The 20,955-nt window shown below is 42.3% G+C and overlaps 2 protein-coding genes across 3 annotated transcripts; both read right to left on the reverse strand.

Moving 5' to 3' along the window:
• Positions 1 to 898: 898 nt before the first annotated feature.
• On the reverse strand, positions 899 to 15,753 carry LOC107372949 (inositol polyphosphate 5-phosphatase K). 2 transcript variants are annotated; one of them, XM_015941144.3, is made up of 13 exons: positions 15,615 to 15,753; positions 14,459 to 15,025; positions 9,613 to 9,720; positions 9,264 to 9,372; positions 9,064 to 9,180; positions 8,579 to 8,754; positions 7,695 to 7,806; positions 7,446 to 7,555; positions 7,163 to 7,373; positions 6,944 to 7,081; positions 6,808 to 6,873; positions 6,606 to 6,710; positions 899 to 1,611 (listed from the first exon to the last, which is right to left on the reverse strand). In XM_015941144.3, exons 2-13 carry the CDS (start codon positions 15,010 to 15,012, stop codon positions 1,123 to 1,125), a joined length of 2,295 nt encoding a protein of 764 aa, XP_015796630.3. In that variant the 5' UTR covers positions 15,013 to 15,025; positions 15,615 to 15,753; the 3' UTR covers positions 899 to 1,122. The 2 variants fall into 2 exon arrangements, with proteins under 2 accessions (XP_015796630.3, XP_054600252.2); XM_054744277.2 differs by lacking the exon at positions 15,615 to 15,753 and having other exon boundaries at positions 14,459 to 15,263.
• Positions 15,744 to 20,216, reverse strand: smtna (smoothelin a). The gene is made up of 9 exons (XM_054744278.2): positions 20,096 to 20,216; positions 19,643 to 19,722; positions 19,423 to 19,498; positions 19,235 to 19,351; positions 19,118 to 19,169; positions 18,066 to 18,180; positions 17,823 to 17,974; positions 17,601 to 17,740; positions 15,744 to 15,948 (listed from the first exon to the last, which is right to left on the reverse strand). The coding sequence occupies exons 1-9, from the start codon at positions 20,103 to 20,105 to the stop codon at positions 15,770 to 15,772; spliced, it is 921 nt and encodes a 306-aa protein (XP_054600253.2). The 5' UTR covers positions 20,106 to 20,216; the 3' UTR covers positions 15,744 to 15,769.
• Between the last annotated feature and the right edge of the window lie 739 nt (positions 20,217 to 20,955).

The raw sequence follows: 20,955 nt of genomic DNA on the forward strand, positions 1-20,955 counted from the left end.
TTGAAATAAGTAATGCAGCTGGCATCAGATAAAACATATTGCTTGGAGGCTGATTTCTCCATTTTTGGTTTATCTAATCCCTTTTCCATCTGCCCTCAGTTTCTGCCTTTAATCTAAAGCGTAATTATTTCGAATGCAAACCATAAGTTGTGTGTTTCTGTCCACCCCCTGCAGCAAAAATTCACAAAATCTCCTCTCCAAACAGCTCAAAGAGATCAATGTTTGTATTCTTTGCATTGGAGTTGTGTGGCAATATTAAAATACCATTGATTATTTGCTGCACAGTTAATCTACAGCATTTTCTTCCTCATTTCTGAAACCATTTATCATGTATAAAAACATAAATAACCTTTATAGTTCTCCTGCAGACTCAACACTCCATTTGGCTGATTTTTCATTGATTTAATGAGTATATTTATGGATTTTTGGTCAGTTGAAACACCTTCATCAAGAGCATAAAGTCACAATTACCTCACCGGTTTCTGCTGTCGAAGAAGCATGACAGGGCTTGAGTCAATTTGCACACATGTGTTTATTTCAATGAAAGGTTACAAATATGTTAGTTTGTTGATGACTTATTTGTTTAAAATTGTATTCATACTTTTGCACAATCAAACAAAACTCTCCCTGATGAGTGGAGAACAATGATGTCCATCTTCACATCAATGCAGACTGGGTCGTACGGAGTTAAAATCATGAGGTCTAAAAAGGCAAGTTTCACACATTTAAATGAACAAACTAACACTTACAAATAGCCACACATACAAACACGTTCCTTTGTCGGGCGTGAACTCTAACCCCATCAATACCTCTGGTCCAGGGTTCTTATTCTGATATAAACGTTGACATGGATCCATATTGCTGTAAATGATAGCTGGTCACATCCATCACCAAGTCGCTCAGACTCTGGTTTCATGTTAAGCTTGTTTGCATTATGATAAAAGATCCCAAGAGTCAGATCACAAATTTAGCTCGAAGTATTATATAAAGTGCATGAAATATTTGATTCACAAACAGGAAAATGCACAGCTAAAATGCAGAATGTTTGCAAACTACATCATGTGTTGCTTCTATGAGCTCAGAGACAAGTGACGTCAGACATTATAGACGTCCTCCTCAATTTCATTCTAACTCTATGTTCTTTCTCGTGTCCGTTTCCTCCAGCTTCCTGATGTTTTTCACCCTCGTGGGGCTAACCTGAGCAGGACTGTGCTCACCTAGGATGGCTACAATCAGGGCCTCTGGTGCTGTCACGCCACAACCTGGGGATACTGGACTACGAGGATTGAGAGGGGTGATGATGGGAGACAGCACAGTGTCAGGGGAGACCAGGCGCTCCTTCTTAGCAGCCGAGCAGGGCGATCGGTTTTGTGTATGGCACTCTTTAGGGCGAGGACAGAGGCTGAGGCCTTGCAGGGCAGGTAGTGGGTTGGGGGACAGTGCAGGAACAGCCGGGCTGCGGCTACGGCGGTGTCGGTGCTGGCGTTTGCCTGTTTTAGGGCTGGGACTGCGGGAGTTTGAAGCCAGCAGGACTAAAGTGCTGTCATCTTCTGAGCTGACATCAGAGCTGTCAGAGCGACACACACTGGGGCTGTGAGCTGGCATCTTGATCTGTTGAAGGAAAGAAGGTTAGATGGTGTAGACTGGTGTGGAAATCTCCTGCTGCTCAACTCTGCTGGTTCAAAATGAGAGTTTCCTCTGTTTTCTCTGCAGGACTCCATCAACACCAGGTATTTGGCTCCCTTTCACCCATGGGACACCTCAATCCCAGAGGACTTCAAGTTTTACCATCAGCTGTTCCTATCAAGATTAGACTAGCAAATTTCTTAGGACATTGCTTGTTGGCTGTTTTTTTTCTCATCTGGGCTGCTCTGACAAATGTTATGTAATTTTCAGCAGTAGGTTGCTCTTTGTTCTGCTGAACGTCTTTGTAGATATTGTATTTAACACCTAGTCATGGCAAAATCAGTATCTCCCCTCTTGCAGGGCAGCTCTTTGTTAGGATGGCTCGGTTCCACCGCAGGGTGCAGAACGATGCGAGACGGGCCGCTGTTTTGTCAGTCCCGATTGTAAAACCGGTCCATACAACCAACCTGGAACGCACCACTCATGGGCCCCTTCTGTTGTTGGTCCATAGGACAATGGAGCAGTACGGTTAGGGCGAAGCGGCGACATCAAAACAACACTGACTGGGGGACAGAAATACGTCACTACTTTCAACAAGCAAAACAATCCCTGGGGTTCTGTTGTTGGTATTATCATTAGTTGTACACAAATGTGAGAAAATGCCAGGAAGTAGCAGCAAGGTTTGGTCAGTTTCAGAGCTCCACACATTGCTCACCATCGTTGGCAATAGCCACATTCAGGATGAGCTAGACCAGGGGTGTCAAACATATGGCCCGCGGGTCGGATCCGGCCCGCAAACGGGTTAAATCCGGCCCGCGAGATGGTTGTGTAAACTTTATTTTCATACTTTACAATGTAGAGTGAAAATAAAAGTATCTTTGTGAGCAAGTTTCCTCTGTAATAAGTATAAATAAAACAAAGCTGCGCTCAAGGCTCACACAAGAACTTGAATCACATCCTGAAGTTGGCTTCCACACAGGATGTGACTTCTGATATTGATGTGCTGGTGAAAGCTAAAAGATGTAAAGTAAAATGAGTCAAATATACTTTAAGTGCTGCATGAAACTGATCTAGCCATGCGATCTGTAAGCTCTTTGAATCACTAAGGAATGTTTATTTATTTTTTTATTTTTTTTTTCAAATTTTCAAGTACACTTCAGGTGTTGTACTTGTACTATTTTGGATACACTGTCCTCAGGCTCCAGCCTTGTTTTATATTGATTGTATTAAAACAAAGGAAACAATCTGAAGTTGTTTTTAATTTACCGGTCCGGCCCACTTGGGACTAGATTTCCCTCGATGTGGCCCCTGAGCTAAAATGATTTTGACACCCCTGAGCTAGACGGATCGTAAGGACGGTAGGCATTTACGTTTAACCCCGCCTGCCAAGTGAGAGTCCAAACTGTGATTGAAACTCTCTCCTGAAACTGCAGACCTATACCTGCCAACGATGATCCACCCTGACCCATCCCTAACCCCCGAAATGGAACTGAGCTATAAAGGTCTCCACCAAAAAAACGTGTAGTACTGGTGCTTTCTGAAATACAATCACCTTTGAGTTTCACATGCATGCACAACGTGATAATAGTCTTTATCGCCAGCATTAACCGCAGAAAATAAATACATTGGAAAACAGTTGGGTCAGCAAAAGCCAGCCTCTTCTATGTCACAGGGAACATTAGTATTCATAACTTCGCCCACCTTGGCTTGCAACTGCAGAAGGATGTATTGGTTTAGCAGCTAGGAGAGAGGAGCATTAGTATAAGCCAACGATTAGCGATAGTAACTCCACAAAACATGGGCGTGCTGGAGCCTCTAACAACCCCTGGCTGTGCAAGGTAGCAAGACTTGGAGAACATCAAACACTGACTGAATCAGAAAAAGGATCCTTCAAGGTTCTAAATTCTACAATTCTGTTCACATAATCTGTCAGAAGAATAGATCCTAGTCCGGGCACTGTCTTGTCTCATAGCGATCATCCTACTTTGGCATTCCTCTTCTCCTCGAATTATATGAATGAATATATCTCTCTCTCCTCTGAGCCTAGTCATAGCAGGGTGCTGGATGGCGACAGAACCCAGGTCCTGTTTTGCGTTTCTGCCACTGCCTTTGATCTTCTTAGTCCCTACACCCCCAGCAGGTCCCTGAGGTCCAGTGATCAAAGCCTACTGGTTGTGCAATGCACCAGGCTAAAGATCAAAGGTGACAGATCATTTACTGCTGTGGCCCCCAGACTCTGGAACTCTGTCCCCCTGAGCCTGAGATCAGTGGACTCAGTGGCTTTAAAAAGCAGCTGAAGACTCACTTGTTCAAGCTGGCTTTTGTATGACCTTCTTCAACCCCTCTCTCTTTATTCTGCTCTCCCCACCTATTCCACCTTCCTCAGGATCCACTAATTTCCCTATTTCCAATTATCTCTCTTTCTTAACATTTTTAATCACAATTGTCTATTTTTGCACATTTTAAATATATTTTTAAACATTTTCTAAATGCTTTTTTTATATTTTTACATTTTTTGTTTTTGTGAAGCGCCTCGTGATTTTTATCTTGAGGCGCTATAGAAATTATATTTTTTTCTTCTTCTTCTAGTTCTGACTGAAATGCAGTTGAGACTCTGGCGACCTCTAGTGGATGACTTGGAACTTCTCAGTCAGGCCAGTGAAAGGACACAGTAACTTGTTTGTGCACCCATAGAGGGCGAAGGTCTGTTATCTTTCCAAAATGGATGATGGAAACATATAAATCAACAGTGGAACAACAGAGTCCTAGCACTCGGTTGGCCACACAGTAATGTATTGATAAATCTCTGCGTTGAACTTCCTTCCCTGGGAGGTCTGCCTTGTACACAACAGTGTTACACCCTTTACTAAATATTAAGCAGTCCTTTAATCTCTACAACTTGCTTTTCTGTGAGTTTTTGCTTACTTTTTCGGTCAAACACCATCAGTGTTTTAGGATACTAGTTTGTCTCTAATCATATTGGAAAATTTCTAAAATAAACACACATTTTAAAGTATCTTTCAGATATTTAAATGTCATAATAATATGATTTGAAATCAAATCAAACTTTATTCATAAAGCGCTTTCCATACAAAATATAACTCAAAGTGCTTTACAGACTAAAAAGACCCCACATATCCCACAAATGTCATTGACAATTAAACCCTCCCTTCCCAGTGACACACACACACACACACACACACACACACACACACACACACACACACACACACACACACACACACACACATGCCCACATGCACACATAACATACTTGAGAACATAAGTAAACACTGGGCTGAGCTCAGATGAGTCATCTAAATCTATTTAATAAGCTGTAAATGGTTATATTTATGATCTGAAACTACAAAAAAAATCACTTTTGATTGAAATGGTTTAAAACCATAGTGTTATTATTATAGAAAATTAAATTAGACGTGATGATAAAATTACGTAAAGTGGCAAATTAGGGACTTGAAGGAGTCATACACTTGTTTCAAAAAGTAGAAGTTGGGGGGGGGGGGGACTTGGAGTCTTGCTCATTAATATTCATGAAATGCAAACATCTCGCCTTGCTAACACTGTAGCACTGTGCCTTGTGTTACTGAAGGTGTTCTGCCATGTTGTGGAGTTGCTAAAGCTAACAGTTAGCTTCTACTAGCCAGGGTGTTATCAACTCTCTTCTGTACGCTAAATCAACAACAGCCTTTCCCCGTCGCAAACCAAGGTGGGCGAGTCCATGATTGTTAATTTAGTGTGACGTAGAAGAGACAGACTTTTTCTGAACCCAGCGTTTCTACGTCTTTTCCTTCAGTGCAGGAGAGGACTATTTTCACGCTCAGCATGCATGTGCACATTTAAAAAGAACAAGTATACATTTCTCACTGAACCTCTCCTTAGAAATATGGGTGTTTGATTTGAATTACACAGAGATAAATTCAAAGAGTTTGTATAAACTGAATGTTTAACAGGGATACATTTAAATTTACCAGGTTTATGATTACCAGGGAAGCTCAGGACTGTGGGCCCCTGGAGTTGAAACACAAATACCATCACCCCGGTCTGCCAATCCAGTGGAATTGCCCCCAATGTCCATGCGATAATGCAGAGCTGCATCAGCCAACACAACTCTACAACATCCAGAGCCTTAAGGAATTCTGGGCAAATCTCATCCACCGCCGGAGCCTTGATAAATGGCCTGTATTTGGTATAGCACTTTCTAGAATACTAGAACCCCCCAAGGCGCTGTTCAACACAATCAGGTATTCACCCATTCACACACACATTCACACCCTGGTGGTGAGGAGCTACACTGTAGCCACAACCGCTCTGGGGCACACTGACAGGGAAGAGTCTGCCATACACAGGCGCCACCGGTCCCTCCGACCACCACCAGCAGGCAAGGTGGGTTAAGTGCCTTGCCCAAGGACACAACGACAGCTCCACTCAGGAGTTTTTTGGTGTTGCATCTGCAGTGATGCGGGCGTTGTACCGGTCTGTCGTGGTGAAGAGAGAGCTGAACCAGAAGGCAAAGCTCTCGATTTACTGGTCCATCTATGTTCCTACCCTCACCCATGGTCACGAGCTTTAGGTAGGGACCGAAAGAACGAGATTGAAGATACAAGCGGCTAAAATGAGTTTTCGCTGCAGGGTGGCTGGGCTCTCCCTTAGAGATAAGAGTGAGAAGCTCGGTAATACGGAAGGGGCTCAGCGTAAACCTGCTGCTCCTCCACAACAAGAGAAGCCAACTGAGGTGGCATGGGTATCTAATTAGGATGGGGATGTATCGGGATTTTCCTGGTGGCGCTGGCCCAAGTGGCTGGGGAGAGGGAAGTCTGGGCTTCCCTGCTTAGGCTGCTGCCCCCGTGAACCAACCCCAGATACGTGGCCAAAAATGGATGGATGTTTATGATTTTAGATGATAACATGTGATTAAAATAATGTCTAAAACTGTGACATTACCCTTATGATTGTGTTACCTGAATTAGTGAAGATAACCCAACGATACTGTTCATAATATGACTGTAGTAACCCAGGATGAATTCACAATCATCTCTCGGTAAATCCTCCTCTGAGAATGTCACCTGGTAAAAATATAAACAAATCAGTGAGATTCAACTGTAAATTCAGCTCAAGTGTTCTTCTTTTTTAATCGTGTGTGAATCTGATTGCTGGACACACCTGAGTAGCATGTTCTCCTTTGGCCCAAACATAAGCCTGATAATCTTTGTGATGTCTGAATCCAACCTGGAAAACATTCAATGTCAGCGCTGGGAGGAACAAACATGTCAGAATTAGATCACAGAGCTACTGTCACCTTGTAAATTGCGACCCAGTCCCATGAGCTGCGCTGATATGCTGAAGTAACTGTGAATCTGACTGTGGCGTCCGAGGCTTTGCACCACTCCTTGTTCACCTGCAGCTCCACCAGAGGAATGTCCAGCCTGAATGGGAACTAGACAACCGATGACAGGATGCAGATCAATAATAAGGTGGAGGAAATTTACCTAAAAGTAGCGAAGTGAAATTGTTTCACCTGCAGAGAAAACAGGGCAGAAACCGGCTTGTGGTCGCTGATGGTGAAGCCCATGTGACTTTGGTACCTATGTTGTATCACTTTAGTCGCCCCACCCAGCCAGGAGGTCAGACCTCGCTGCAGTGATGCATTGTGGGTAGGAACTGGGGAACCAGTGCGGCGAAGGCGCCAGAGAATGCGGTCTGTCCATGCAGGTTTCCTCTTCTTTGAACTGACAGATGAGAAACAGAGTGAGCCAGAGCTAAAAATAACCATCATCAGAGAGTTTTTGGTGGAGGCCAACCTGGTGTCGTAGGTGTGAGTCCCCACATCGAACTTATAGGTGGGAGGAAAGTTGAGGGGCCCCTCCATGAAGCCCTCCAGGATGGACTCTGTGTTTTTGGCCAAGTTGAGCTGTGCAGTAATCAGACAAAGGCTCTTAAAAGGGAGTTTAGGTTGAACTACAGCGCCCTCTGTCGGCTGTGGTTGACGAGCAACAAATGCCTCCTAGAAAAATCCATTTCTCTGTTTAAAACAAACAAAAGTGCCTCACCTGATCTCGCTCCCACAGAAGAGGCAACTTATTACTGTCAATGGCACATTTCACCACGTGGATGTCATAGTCCTCGATACGGAAATTTAAATCCCCAAACCAAAAAATTACGCTGAAAAGACAACAGAAATGGAAAAGGCTGCTGTCAGAAAAAGTCTTCAGGTACTGTTTGATATATTAGTTATGAGAGCATTTTGGTTCTCAGATATTGATTAATTGGAATTGTTGTAAATGAAATTAACACACATTTCATATTTTTAGCTCAGTAGATCAAGTGTGTTTGGATCAAAACTTAAAAAACGCAGCTAAAATTGGCTGTTGGTGATCAGAATAGGCGAATACCAAAACTTAAAAACAAGATTTATTTCAGCATATGAACACAACAAATCTGGCATTAATCCTGGTCCATAAACCTTCTGTGGCTGAGTGCAAGTTTACACAAGCATTAACAGATCTAAATGGGAATTTTTACTTCCAAAAGCATGATTTTCAAGTTGATCAGAAATGGGAAAAAAGAAGAATTCTGTTAACTACATTAACTTGAGATGACCTGAAATCAGCCAAAATTGGTATCGGCAGGTTGGAACTGTGTGGGAAATCAGTATCAGCCTGCAAAATCTAAAGTGGTGCATTTCTGCCAAAACACTTTAATGATTCAACTGGAAAGCAAATAAACTGAGTTCACAAAAATATTAGTCTGCTAAAGATAAAATAAAGATGCCTTTTAGTTTAATTTTATGAAATTTATTTCAATTTCTTTTAGCAATTAGAGCTCAGATTGTTTCAGACCAAATGTCTTTATAATTGAATTATTATTGACAGAATTATTTCTAGGATGAAGACATTATTCAAGTAGATTCGTCTGTAGGAGTGAAATCACCCACTCATGGTCCAGCACACCAGTGGCCGTTCCTCCTTCAAACTGCTGCTGCTGAAGGATGCTTTCAAAATCCTCCATCCGCTGCTCCAAGTTCCTCATATGAGCCGGAAGGTGACAGTTCAGAAAGCACACGGGGTGGCCAAACATCGTCATTCTCACGCTAACGCCGCCTTTATTCCCCTAAAGGACGAAAAGTAAGGTGATAAATTAATCTTTCGTATAGAGTAAATAAAGAACAACCTGAGTGCATTGACTAAATCTGTGTTCCTCTTTTTAATGTTATTAAAGCAGCAGAACCAGACAGCCTGCTGCTGCACTGACCTCAAAGAGAAGGAGACTGCACCAGCAGCAGCCAGGGGGTGATGCTGACATCAACACACACTGGAAGGTCACACACCGACACACACACATACAGCTACGTAGTCTTGTACCTGCCTGCAGGGAGGTGGGCACATTACCTCTGTAAACCCTACTGAGTGTGGTACGTACCCAGTAACCTCCCAGTCCCGTTCGTGTTCTCTGAGTCTGCACGTCTCTGAGGAATGGGAGATGGCTGAACTTAGAGAAAACCATGAGCAGGACTCCTTGCATGCGCTGAGATGCCACCTAAATAAATAGGATGAAAAAATAATGTATCAGAAAATTTGTGTTTTATAAATGCATTAAAAAAAAACAATGGATGCGCTTACTAAAACATATCCATACGGACTGAGCGTGTCCATGCACAGCTCGCTCCACTGGTCTGAAAAAAGAGCATCCTTCAGTCTCTTGTTTATCATGGAGTTGACCTCCTGGAGTCTTGATTGTAACAGAGAGCAGAGACGTTACTTACAACTCATAAACAAACTTTAAAAAAAACATTTTAAAAAGAACAGCGACAGCTGGTGTGTGTGTGTGTGTGTGTGTGTGTGTGTGTGTGTGTGTGTGTGTGTGTGTGTGTGTGTGTGTGTGTGTGTGTGTGTGTGCTGACAGATGACAGAGTGGGCACGCACGGCTGTCTCTTTGGCTCTGCTGAGACGAGCAGGAACACTTGCTTACCCGATGACGAACATGTCGATGCTCCCGTCCAAAACATTTGGTCCAAACAGAGACGTGATGTCATCTGGTGGGACAGCTGATCCCACGTTCCATGTGACGATGCTCACTCTGACAAAAGGGCAAAAATGGAGGAAAGGCTGCATTAGACTTAGGTTCTGTGGTGTAGGTTAGAAAAAGGGTCATAATCCAGTCTGTAATCCGCAGGGACACAAAGCTCCCATCAGGGATTCTGTTTACAGGAAAAAACACAATTAAGCACCTGAGTGGACCTGATGACTAAGTTGTGTGTGTGTGTGTGTGTGTGTGTGTGTGTGTGCGCGCACGTGTGTGTGTGTGCAGGCTGTGAGTGATAAACCTAAATGTCTATGTTAAAATGCAGAAACTATTTAGGTTTGTGGGGGATTTTAGCAGAATCAAAAATAAATTGAGCCAAATATCCTTTTTAAAAAGGAACTAATAGCTGACTAAAATCACACTTAACTTTCAAATGTCATTTAAAGGTTATCCCACTCATTTAAAAAAGAACAATTAGTTTAATTTAACTTTACTGTTTGCATTAGTGTTTATAATTAATCTCAGTGATTGTTGAGTTAGAAACTTAACCAGTTTCATATTTAACACCACTCTGCAGCCCTGTACTGACCAAAACCCGCACTTGATAGTTTTGTGGAGATGGTAGGTGTCCTGGGGGTGCTCTTTACCTGCTTAATGGCTGTTAGCTATTATGTTAGCAGTTAGCTGTTTCAGTTAGCCGATCGTCAAAAAAAAAAAAAAAAAAAAAGCACAGGAAGAACAAAAAAAGAAGTTTGCTTTTTTTGTTGGCATCATGGAAGTAAAAATAAGAGAGTAATGTCTTTGGAGGTGAAGCAAGGGCTAAATCCAGAGTAAACATTGACACCTACACTAGTTTGAGGGCGCTAAAGGAGGCTACAAAATCACAGACTGATGGTGACCTGGCTTTGCTGTTACTGGACTTGTAAGTAATAATATTTTTTGTCCAACAGTGTGGATATTTCTACTTTGTGGTTTATTTTAGTTTTAGTTGGCTCATATTAGTGTTAGCTCATTGTTAGCGCTAGCTACAGGAGGTTGCAGCAGGGTTGTTTACGATGGTTGTAATTCCACTTCCAACCATTAGGGTGGAGGAGCAGAAAGCTGTTCTGTGTTAAGCCTGATTCATGCTTCTCCAACAGCTCCAACAGGGAGAGACACGCACGCACGGAGACATTTTGCTCTCATACTTCTCTGTCTCCGGGGGAGTGTTGCAAAGCAATTCCCCGCCAGGACAACAGAGGGCGTAACGCTGTTCTATGGTATCCTGTCATGTATCCGGTCCAAGACTGTGTGTTTATATTGTGGTTTTTTGTATATAAGAGACTTTTTAACAAGGACAAATTTGTCTCTCATTCTCCTCCACCTCGCCACCTCTAAACCCAGGTTTCCTGTCATTTTGTCCACAAATAAAACGCCTGCTGCGCATCTTTTCACTCCTCCAGTCACGGGGGAATTAAATGTTCATATTTTTAGAGTTTTTTCGTGAGGTATTCTTCAAGCTTCTCCGTGTCTGCCGCTGGTTATTCTCTGCTCTCTTTATGTTTTTGAGGGCGCAATGGCGGCGGTGTAGACGACAGCGGTGTCCTGACCAATCACAAGCTTGCGTTCTCCGTCTCGACCAAGCCCTCACAATGCGGCTCAAAAATTGAGGCCAACCCGGAAGTACCAAAAATTGCAGTTCCACCCTCATCCGCTGGGGGCTGGTGTCAGAAGCGAGCAAATCCTCATTGACTCCCATGTTAAAAATATCAATTTCACAGCAGAAATAAACATGTTTACAGCCTGGTACCAAAACAGGTTTTTGGTTTAAATTATCTAGTTTACACTCATGACAACTCTGAGGTGAATTTTTTTCTCACTCTTCTGTTTAAATGTATTAAAAGCCTAAAATTCTGTATAATTAATGAGCATCAGACCCACGTGACCACAGAGCTAGCTCCGTGGAAGGGCCTCAGTAGAGCCTCAGTCTGGCCTGGAAACTGTTCCGGGATTTTGAGTCTCTGTGTTTGTGTATTCTTTTTTGGATATTATTTGTGCAATTGTTGGACAAAATGACTTGCTGTGGCATTAATTGCACTAATAGAGAGTCCAAGAGTCTCCACTTCATTTTTTTCGGTAAGTAAAATTATATTTATGTATTTTAGGTCACTGCCGAGCTGAGCTTAGATTTTAACATGTACTGTTTAACCATGACATTTAAATGTAACAGGGTAAAACCCAGTGCATTTAACATAATGCTGCACTTTAGAAAATGGGTTGAAATATAACATGTTGGTGGAGCTGGGTTCCGACTATCGGCTTGTGGAGCTCTCGGGAAACCGATGTTTTCCACCCGTTTCTCCCCTCCCCGCAGCTTGGCGCATCTCTGTCTGATCGCGGCTTCTGTCTGCTGCGTGGGCTGCCGGCTTTCAGCAGCTTTCGGGAGACCTCTGTGTTCCACCCGGTTTTACCCAGCGGTCAGCCCGGCGTATCTCTGACTCAGAAGCTCTGGTGTTATGCACAGTTAACTCCGGTTGTAGCTAGGTTGCTACCTCCGTTAGCTTAGCTCTCACCTCCGCCCTAACTTTGGGTTAGCTGCAGGTTAGCTTGACCGGGTGTCGTCAGTTGATCCCAGCCTTACAGCCACACCCTCAGCTCCACCTCTCTTCCCTTTTGTGGAATTGTCTGGGCTTGACGGAACCTGTGACACAGTCAAAATGGTGGTGGTGGGAACCTCTCATTTTGGCACAAAAACGTGTTATTGGAGCCTATGTAAACCCATTGTCCAATATTTATACATCGATGGTCTCGACGGATGGATGTTTAGAAAAGAGAGCTCGACTCCGTACGTCCTTGCGGGGCTCTCCAGCAGGCCCGCAAGGACGGATAATGGCGTTGCGTGTCTCCGGACTGACGCAGACGCATGAATCAGGCTTAACTTTAAAGGGGACAAAGAATCTAAACCATCATTTTCCTGTTGTTTGTGAATAAAGACAGCTTGGGTGGTCAAAAGTAGCATGCCAGAAAGTCAAAGCCATGTGTGACCTACTTTTTACACAAATTAGAAAGTTTAAAAATGCCAGACAAAAACTTCTTTTCTAAGAAACCTTTTATTAAAACATCATAATGTGGAGCCCTTCCTCCTCCAATCCACTGTCTCCAGTGTCTTAGGCCTTCTGGTTTAAACCAACCAATCAGCAAGCAGCTCATTAGCATATTCATGTCCTGGCCAAGTGGGAGGGTAGAGGGTTTAGAATAGCCTGTATCAGGGCTCCTGGGACAGATGAAAGCCAAAAGAAAATTTCTTTTGCTTCTTAGAGATTCAAAGCAGTGTTTCAGATTGCTCATAAACTGCATTCTTTGTCCCCTATAAGAAATAGATTTAGAACTATTAGCCATTTAGCACTGTTTCATCTTAAAAAAAATCAAAAACATTTTTTAAATTTGTATTATTTTGAATGAAAACATCCGTCTTAAAGACACAATATGTAGTTTTTACAATTAATCTCTGGAAACATCTATCAAAATGTTGCTGAAAATGAATGAAATGATGCCCAGTTGTTGAAAAATACTGGCGGCTTTGTAACATATAACCATTAAAATCTGGTCTAAAATGCATGGGAGTGGTTCTGTCTCTGGGCGACGCCATATTCAAGGTCAAGGTAACTTTATTAGTACCCAAAGGTAAATTTGATTTGCCATGTGACATGAGAATTAGCGCCCAGTTACACACACACTCACAAAATATACACACACCCATAAAAATACAAAAAGTATAAAAACAATCCACGAATAAATAGAGATAAAATCAAGTAAAGTAGCCACGCTAGACTCATTTCTTATTGAGAAGTGTTACTGCCTCAGGAATAAAGCTCCTTTTATACCTCTTGGTCCTGCACTTAGGCACAATAAATCTCCGTCCTGATGGCAGGAGGGCAAACTGGGCATGCAGTGGGTGGCCCGTGTCCCTAACAATAGCGTTGGCAATTCTGTCTACCTGGCCACTGTACAGTTGTGCCACACTTTTCACTTGTTTTCCAAGCAGGCGACCAGACCACTTTACTATCCTGTTCAGTGTCTCCTTTTGTTTAAGATTTGCCTGACGAAACCATATTAGATGACATGTTTTCTTCTACGGGAGCCTGTGAGGACTAAACACATTTACTGATTTGTTACAAGCGGTTACAAAACTTTCACCATTCATAAAAATTGTTGTTTTACACATTTACCTTTTTGCTTGTTGCCAGTGATGAAAGGGGAGTCTGATGTGCTTGTCATTTAGCTGGAGGTTACACTACCAGGGATTTTTGACCCTACTGGGCATCCGTTGGAAAGGTGTTACTCAAACACAAAATACAGCATGCTTGCAATGATTTAGGGATGCACTACCCCCTGTCTCCAGGGAAAATACATAGTCACTTTAAATTTCCACCGAACCTCACAACGATGAACGACTCTATTCATGACAAAATAAATTGATAAAACTGTATAATAATACACTTAATATAACAAAAGTGTGATGGGATGTGCTTCTATGTGCTATTTATGGCTCATATAAACTTGCCTCCTAAACTATAAATTGAGTTTTTACAAGAATACTTTGTTTATGAAAGAGGAACACAAAAAAGCACCTCTGGGAACGTTTTCATCAAATTTCCGAAACCTTTTAGAGAAATTAGTTTCTGTGATTTATGTGACATGTTTGGACATGCATCAGGTCTGCACCCTGCTGCTCCAACATTCAGGAGAAACAAACTCTCTGTGGAAATGACTCAGCCTAAATAATAAAACAGGAGGCAGTTACTTGTCTCACCTGAAGTCGTGCTCTCCTCCTGGCCTCTCAGACTGAATCTGCATCGAGCTCCTGGGTGACGGAGCGTCCTGTGGCTGAAGTCCGGAGCTGGGTTTGGGGCTGAGACTCGGGGTCAGGTTAGGACTGGAACGAAGAATGCTGGGAGCGGGGTTCAGGTAAAGTTGAGGACCTGGGGGATTGCTGTTAGGAAACGAAGGCTCTGAGGAGGAATGCGGGATGACGTTGGCACTCTGAGGACCCGGGATGCAAACAGGAATCAAGTCTATTTCCTTGGAAGATTCCAGTGAGGCTTTAGTCTGTTTTGAAGCAGCTTTAGTCCCAAGAGCAGTCGGTCTGGGCCGGCTTATGCTCGCTGGTGTTGTCTGCTCTGATTGCATCGGAGCTGTTGCTTTAATAGGAGCCTGTGTGGGGCTTGGAGTCCGGAGTGTCACAGATGAGCCGAGGAGAGGTGGCTCCTGCAAAGCTGGGCTCGCTCCACTGAATGCACTGGGTCTGGGCTTTGCATCAGGACCACAAGGGTCTGGGAGAATTCCTTTCCCTGGCAGGTGATCCATCCACCTGCATGAACTGGAACACACATTTTTATTAGTACTGCTAAAAAGTGATGCAGCCAGCATAAAGCACCCATTCCTCAATTGTCTGCTTTGTAGCATCACATAACACATAGACCCTCCTCCCAGGTGTCACTTATTGATATAATCAGGAGATAGCTTTAGGTTTATGCCCTGGATTACATAAAAGTAGCCGTGCAACATTAATAACCCCCTGACCCTGTCACTAAACCAAGATCCCATTGGAGGAGCCTTTCAGCCATGGATGGGACACAGCTGCACATCAAACCATCTCTGCAGGTCACAAAGAGAGAAGGTGGATTGCATTAAAGGAGGACACTCGACAGTGGCCTCCATTTTGCTTCCTGGCTGCCCCACACAGAAATCAAACACCTCTCTTTTAATAATTTACAGAGTGGAAAAGTGCCTTTCTGTCAGAGAAACCCAGCTAAACACAAGCTGCAGAATGGATTACGGTGTTTACTTGAATAGAAAGTGGGTCTCTATTCAGTCTAGGAGTTAGCAAATCTAAGACACATAAAAAAAATCAAATAAATGTATATTTTTAAAAGCACAAGAAAGCAGCATCTAATTAAATGTCTTACCTTTTGTGGGTCTTGGTGAACAGCACCGGTGATATCAACTCACAAAAGATAATTACTCATCTTTTTTCCCCTTCATAAACACACACACACACACACACACACACACACACACACACACACACACACACACACACACACACACACACACACACACGTCAAATGCCACACAAGTCAAAAGCCACTAGACTACCCCCAACAGGCGAGATCGATGGATTGGACCGGAGACAGCCTGCAGCAGGACGGACCCCTCGGTAACATGGACGTCTCGTCAAGGTGCGGTCCCGCTCCGTCCTCCGCTCCGTCAGGACCCACTGCCAACACGCGTCACGCGCACCTGCATGTTGATGTTTGTGTTATAGCATGACTGCCAGTGACGCCGCTCATTGTGGCGCTGTGTGTGTGCGCAGCGCAGTTGCTTGGAGCAGCAGGCAGCGTCCCGCCCGCACCTCCGGTACACCACCGACCCAACTCCTCTCCGCCTCCCCTCCTCCCTTCACGGATGAAACCATCCGGGGCTGGGGGTGTACGGCAGCAATGGAAGAGAAATCAAAGTCAGCTGCCAGAGTACAACCGGACAGAAATAAAAGCGCATCGAGTGACGCATTTGTTCGGCAGGATTGCGTCACTGACAAGAGGAATTGATCATCAGATCAATAGCCAATTACATTTCACTTTGGCAACACTAATCATTTCATCTTTTTATAGGGCGACTTCAGTACATTAAATTGAACTGACAACAACAACAACAATAATAAATCTGTTACCCTAAATTAATATTAATTAATTAATTAATTAATTAATTAATTAATTAATTAATTAGAGATTCAATGGAAGCTAATTTCTTGAAAATGAAAAACTTTTGCTGTGCCGTATTTATTAAAGTCAGGGTACAAAGATGAATGTTCTGTTTTACAAACTTTTGACTTTAAAAGTCATAATTAAAAATATAATTTTGGCTTTCAAAGTATAAAGTCATTATTCTATTTGTCGTGAGAATCAAACCATAGTGTAATTATGAGTTAAACAGGTACACTGTAAAAATGGAATGATGAATTTACTTAGCCTAGTTATGTCAACTATTACCATTCAGTTTCTTAACCAAAACATGTAAATTATATTGTTATGTTAAAAGTAAATGTGCACTTTAAATAAAATAAAAAACTAGGTTTAGTGGATCCAGTTGCCATAACTTGGTTAGGTAAATTTAGCATTCAGCAATGACCTTTGTGTGGATATGGTAATAAATCATCTGACTTTCACTCTCAATTGGGCCTTTAAATTGTCATGATTACAGTCATTTTATATAATACTAATAATTATGTTTAAAGTCAAATTAATAACATAAAACCTCAGTACGCACCACGGTGAAAGGATCTAATACACAATATTGGTTGGATGAACTTTTGAACCTTTTACAGAATAATAATCAGAATGATAGACACTAAATGTTATGATCTTAAACACATCTGAGACTGATGAGTAGCAGCAGATGTTAATGGAAGATCATTTCTAATGTCTTCCCTTAATAACAACCCAATTAAACACTGTTCTGCTCATCAGTGATCAACTAATCGATGTATTTGATGAACGCCATCTGGCTGCTAACTATCCTTTTAATTCTCTCTGAACACTAAAGGTAAAATTGGGTTTGTGAAACGCTGTTACTATATGATGAGCCAGCTGAGCCTTTTGTTACAGAACAAGTTTAATAAAATGACATTTCAGCTCTGAACAGCATCATCATGAAGGTCATGCTCAGATTCAGTGTGGGATTAATACAGATCTGTAATCTCAGAGGACTGAAGCGGTCCCGAGCACCAGATGTCCACTGAGTTATCCTCAGCCGATAATTACAGTGAATTTATACTAGCGGTAGATCTAAAGATTTAGCTGACAAAACTTAAAAGGCAAATTTTGGACATCACATCGACGCAGTATTTAAAGATTTTAATCCCAGCTGGTCTCTGATTTCCAAAAACTACTAACGCTTTTTGGTTTTGACGAGGCCTTTCTCCACCAGGCAGCGGTAAAACTCCTGGATGTATGTGTACACACACTTCCAGTCAGGTTCCTTCATTCGGACCAAGTCATCAGCATCCAACAAAGGAGGGCAGCCTGCCAGCCTCCTGCAGACAGGATGTCAATAAAAACAACTTGAGACAATAAAAAGGGCTCAGAGAATGTGTCACGGTTCTAGTGAGAGCTCACTCAGCAGCGCCGAAAGCCAGCTGGAAGTTGTCCCTGGGCTTGTTTGGGTTCAGGGTGGAGTATTCAAATGCATCAGGGAAGAATCGATGCACCAAGGCACAGAACGCAATGCCGTCTTTCCAACTGGAGGAGAAGTTCTGGATGTCCACCCCCTGTTTAAAGAAGTTCAGGCATCAGAGACAGAGCTGTGAGTAAATCAGCAGGACGATAAAACACAGACAAAGCCAGCTGGGAGATTTTGACCTCATATGGCTCTGTTTTGGCCCTGCACCAGTCCAGAAGCATTTGTTTGACGTTTTTAACATTAGGTGCTTCAGCAGAGGAACTTTTCTGGGGAAATGATGCAGCAGGAGCGGCTCTGCAGAGGAGAGGAGACATAAACATGCATCAGTGATGTCGTCATCTAAAAAAACAAGCCCAAATAACATTTATCACAAATAACTTGATAAACTTCCATAAATTGGTCATATTATGACGCTTTTCTTAAGTTGAAATAGTTCTGTGGTTGATACAAAACATGTTCATGAAGATCTTTGCAGCATGTCCCTCTCAAATTTCAGCAGTTTTATTCTTGACATTTTCAGTACTTTCCAAAATGAGCCATTTCAGGGCTCCATCGCTTTAAGAAAACAAGCTGGAGTTGGCCACGCCCACACATCCCTCGCTCAGGCCGCTATAAACTGAGAAGATTTGATTTCTGGGAGGGGCTTGGAGTAGAGCTGCTGCTCCTCTAGTAGCCTGTAGTACCTGTTCTCTTCCAGGTGAACAGGTGCTGATTTTTCCTGATTGTGACATCACAAACGGGGACTGTTTGAAACAGCATTATAATTCCTAAAAGCAAACATCTTAAAATGCTTGGATGGATTTTATTTTACTTTTGGAGCATTTATGGAGGTAGTAGAGACCCACATGACAGCACAAAAGGAATGAAAATGTGAATTTAGCTAATTATGTCACCTTTAAAGGTACACTTGGCAGTTTTGCTTGCTTTTAGCACCCCCTAGTGCAGGTTATTATTATCTGTGGTCAAACTGAAAATGAAACCTATCTCCTCGATGTGCGTTTGTCTTTTTAACACCTTAATTTAACAGCTGAAACATCTCCCCAGCCTTCCTCAGTGTCTACAGGCCACACCAAGTTGCAAATGCGGTATTCTGGCCATGAGACGGCAAGGGTCTGAATGACATTTCATTAACCCTGTAAAGGGTCGTTTTAGCACATACTGGCTCAAGAAAAGGATTTTAAAATATGAAAGAGTTGCATAGGCTTTTAAAATGAACAAAACATCAACTCACCGTCCTGTTATCCTGTGGACAAGAGTGGAGGAGGATGGCTGACCTGCTGGCTCTGAGAACATGACAATAATTAAGTTTACGGAAATTAAACAACCAGGAAACAAGAATCCGACATACTGTTAGTTGATGTCTGTAGGTTCAGAGATGCTTTCCCCGCTGTTGGTGGCCCACCCTTACTCAGAACCTGCTGTTTCAGGTCCTGTTGTCTCATTCCTCGCTCCTCCTCCCTCTTATCTGACAGATGAGGAGAATTCAGATGAAACTGAGTAATAATCCTATAAAACAGTCTCTAGCTGTGATTTTACCTCTTTTCTTCTTGAGCAGGTTTCTTAATGCTGCTCGAATCATCCGCCTCTCTTCAAAATCAGATGCACCGTCCAACTGAAGAGGAAACAAATTTAGTAAGGAGAATTTTTGGTCGTCAAAATTGTTGAATTCTGCTTCAAGGGATGAGGAGAAAAGCTTAATTTGAGAAATATAAGGGAGTGGCAAAACATCCTTCTGAGTCCCTTTTATGTGCCTCACCATCTTGTTCAGAACTTCTTCATCCTCAATAGAAGCCAGTTTCTCTCCGGTCAGTTCACCGCCAGGTTTTGACTTCATGTCTGAAGAGTAAATCTGGTTAAATCCACTGATAGTTTTAAAAATAAAATAAAAAACAACAGAAAATGTCATTTTATTTCTAACTTGGTAAGTTTCTGAAATATTTACAGCTGTGATTTTGTGCATATTTAAACGTTTATCCAACTGAAGAATGCGTGAAAGTATTTGAGCAGCTGGCCGGCTTTAGAAAAGACGGATAAACACTTACAAATATAGTAAAATAATGGAAGTGGCCTAGTTCTAAAGGAATCTGATAACCAAGTACAACTATGAGCTGAGACTCTGAGCAGATATAATTTGCCTGGTGTGAAAAAAAGCGAGAAAAACAAAGTGATGACATGATCAATTTTGAATTTAAAGTATGATGTGACTCACCTGCTAGCATTCAAACTCATATGTCTTTTTTAAAGGTTTGGAAATCAGTTCTTCTGTTTCACAGCTTTTCAAGCTCTGACATCACACCGCTTCATAAGGATGCATGTTTGGAGAGAGAGAGAGTGGAGACTGCTTATATGGACCACCCAAAAAGGGATGAAGTGAAGGGAGGAGGAAGACCAAACACATCAGGTCACCATCCATTCATCCATCCATCCATCCATCCATCCATCCATCCCTATCACCTCCAGAAGTGTCCTCACTGGGTCCTGGGTGGTGTCATGTCAAGATGTCTCAGGAAATCAATCTGAAAAACTTTCTTTCTAACATTTTGCCTACAGAGGGCAGCCAAATAATCAGCAGAGTGGGGAACAAAGGGTTAAAGAGAGGAGCACTGCCTTATTCAGGCAAAAGGCTGAACAGAAACTCTGTTTACAGAAGAAGGAGGAATCTTTAAAAGGAAGAGCGGAGTACAAAGCCAGAGTCTAATTCAAACATAAACATCTGGAAGGAAACATTAATAAAACAGATTTTTAGTCCAGTTGGGATTATTTAATGTAAAAAAGTTATGACTCATAATAAAAAAGGTTTAGAAATCATGCAGAAAATGTAGCAATGGCTCCATTTAGTGGTGGAAACTATTAACTGCTTTAAACAACTTGGGCTTCTGTCATTCAATTTGAATTACATTTAGCAGGAAAGGCTTGTGTGTTAAAACAGATTACATGATGTTAAGGTGTCCCATAAATCTATAAGAGTGAGCCAAAAACGTGCATCATGATTTTGAGATTATAGCAGCTAAATGTGACTCAGCCAACTTTATTCACATTTTTTGCACTCGTGATTTTATTCAAATGAGA

Source organism: Nothobranchius furzeri, chromosome 6, assembly GCF_043380555.1.
Source record: "Nothobranchius furzeri strain GRZ-AD chromosome 6, NfurGRZ-RIMD1, whole genome shotgun sequence".
Taxonomy (NCBI): Eukaryota; Metazoa; Chordata; class Actinopteri; order Cyprinodontiformes; family Nothobranchiidae; genus Nothobranchius; species Nothobranchius furzeri.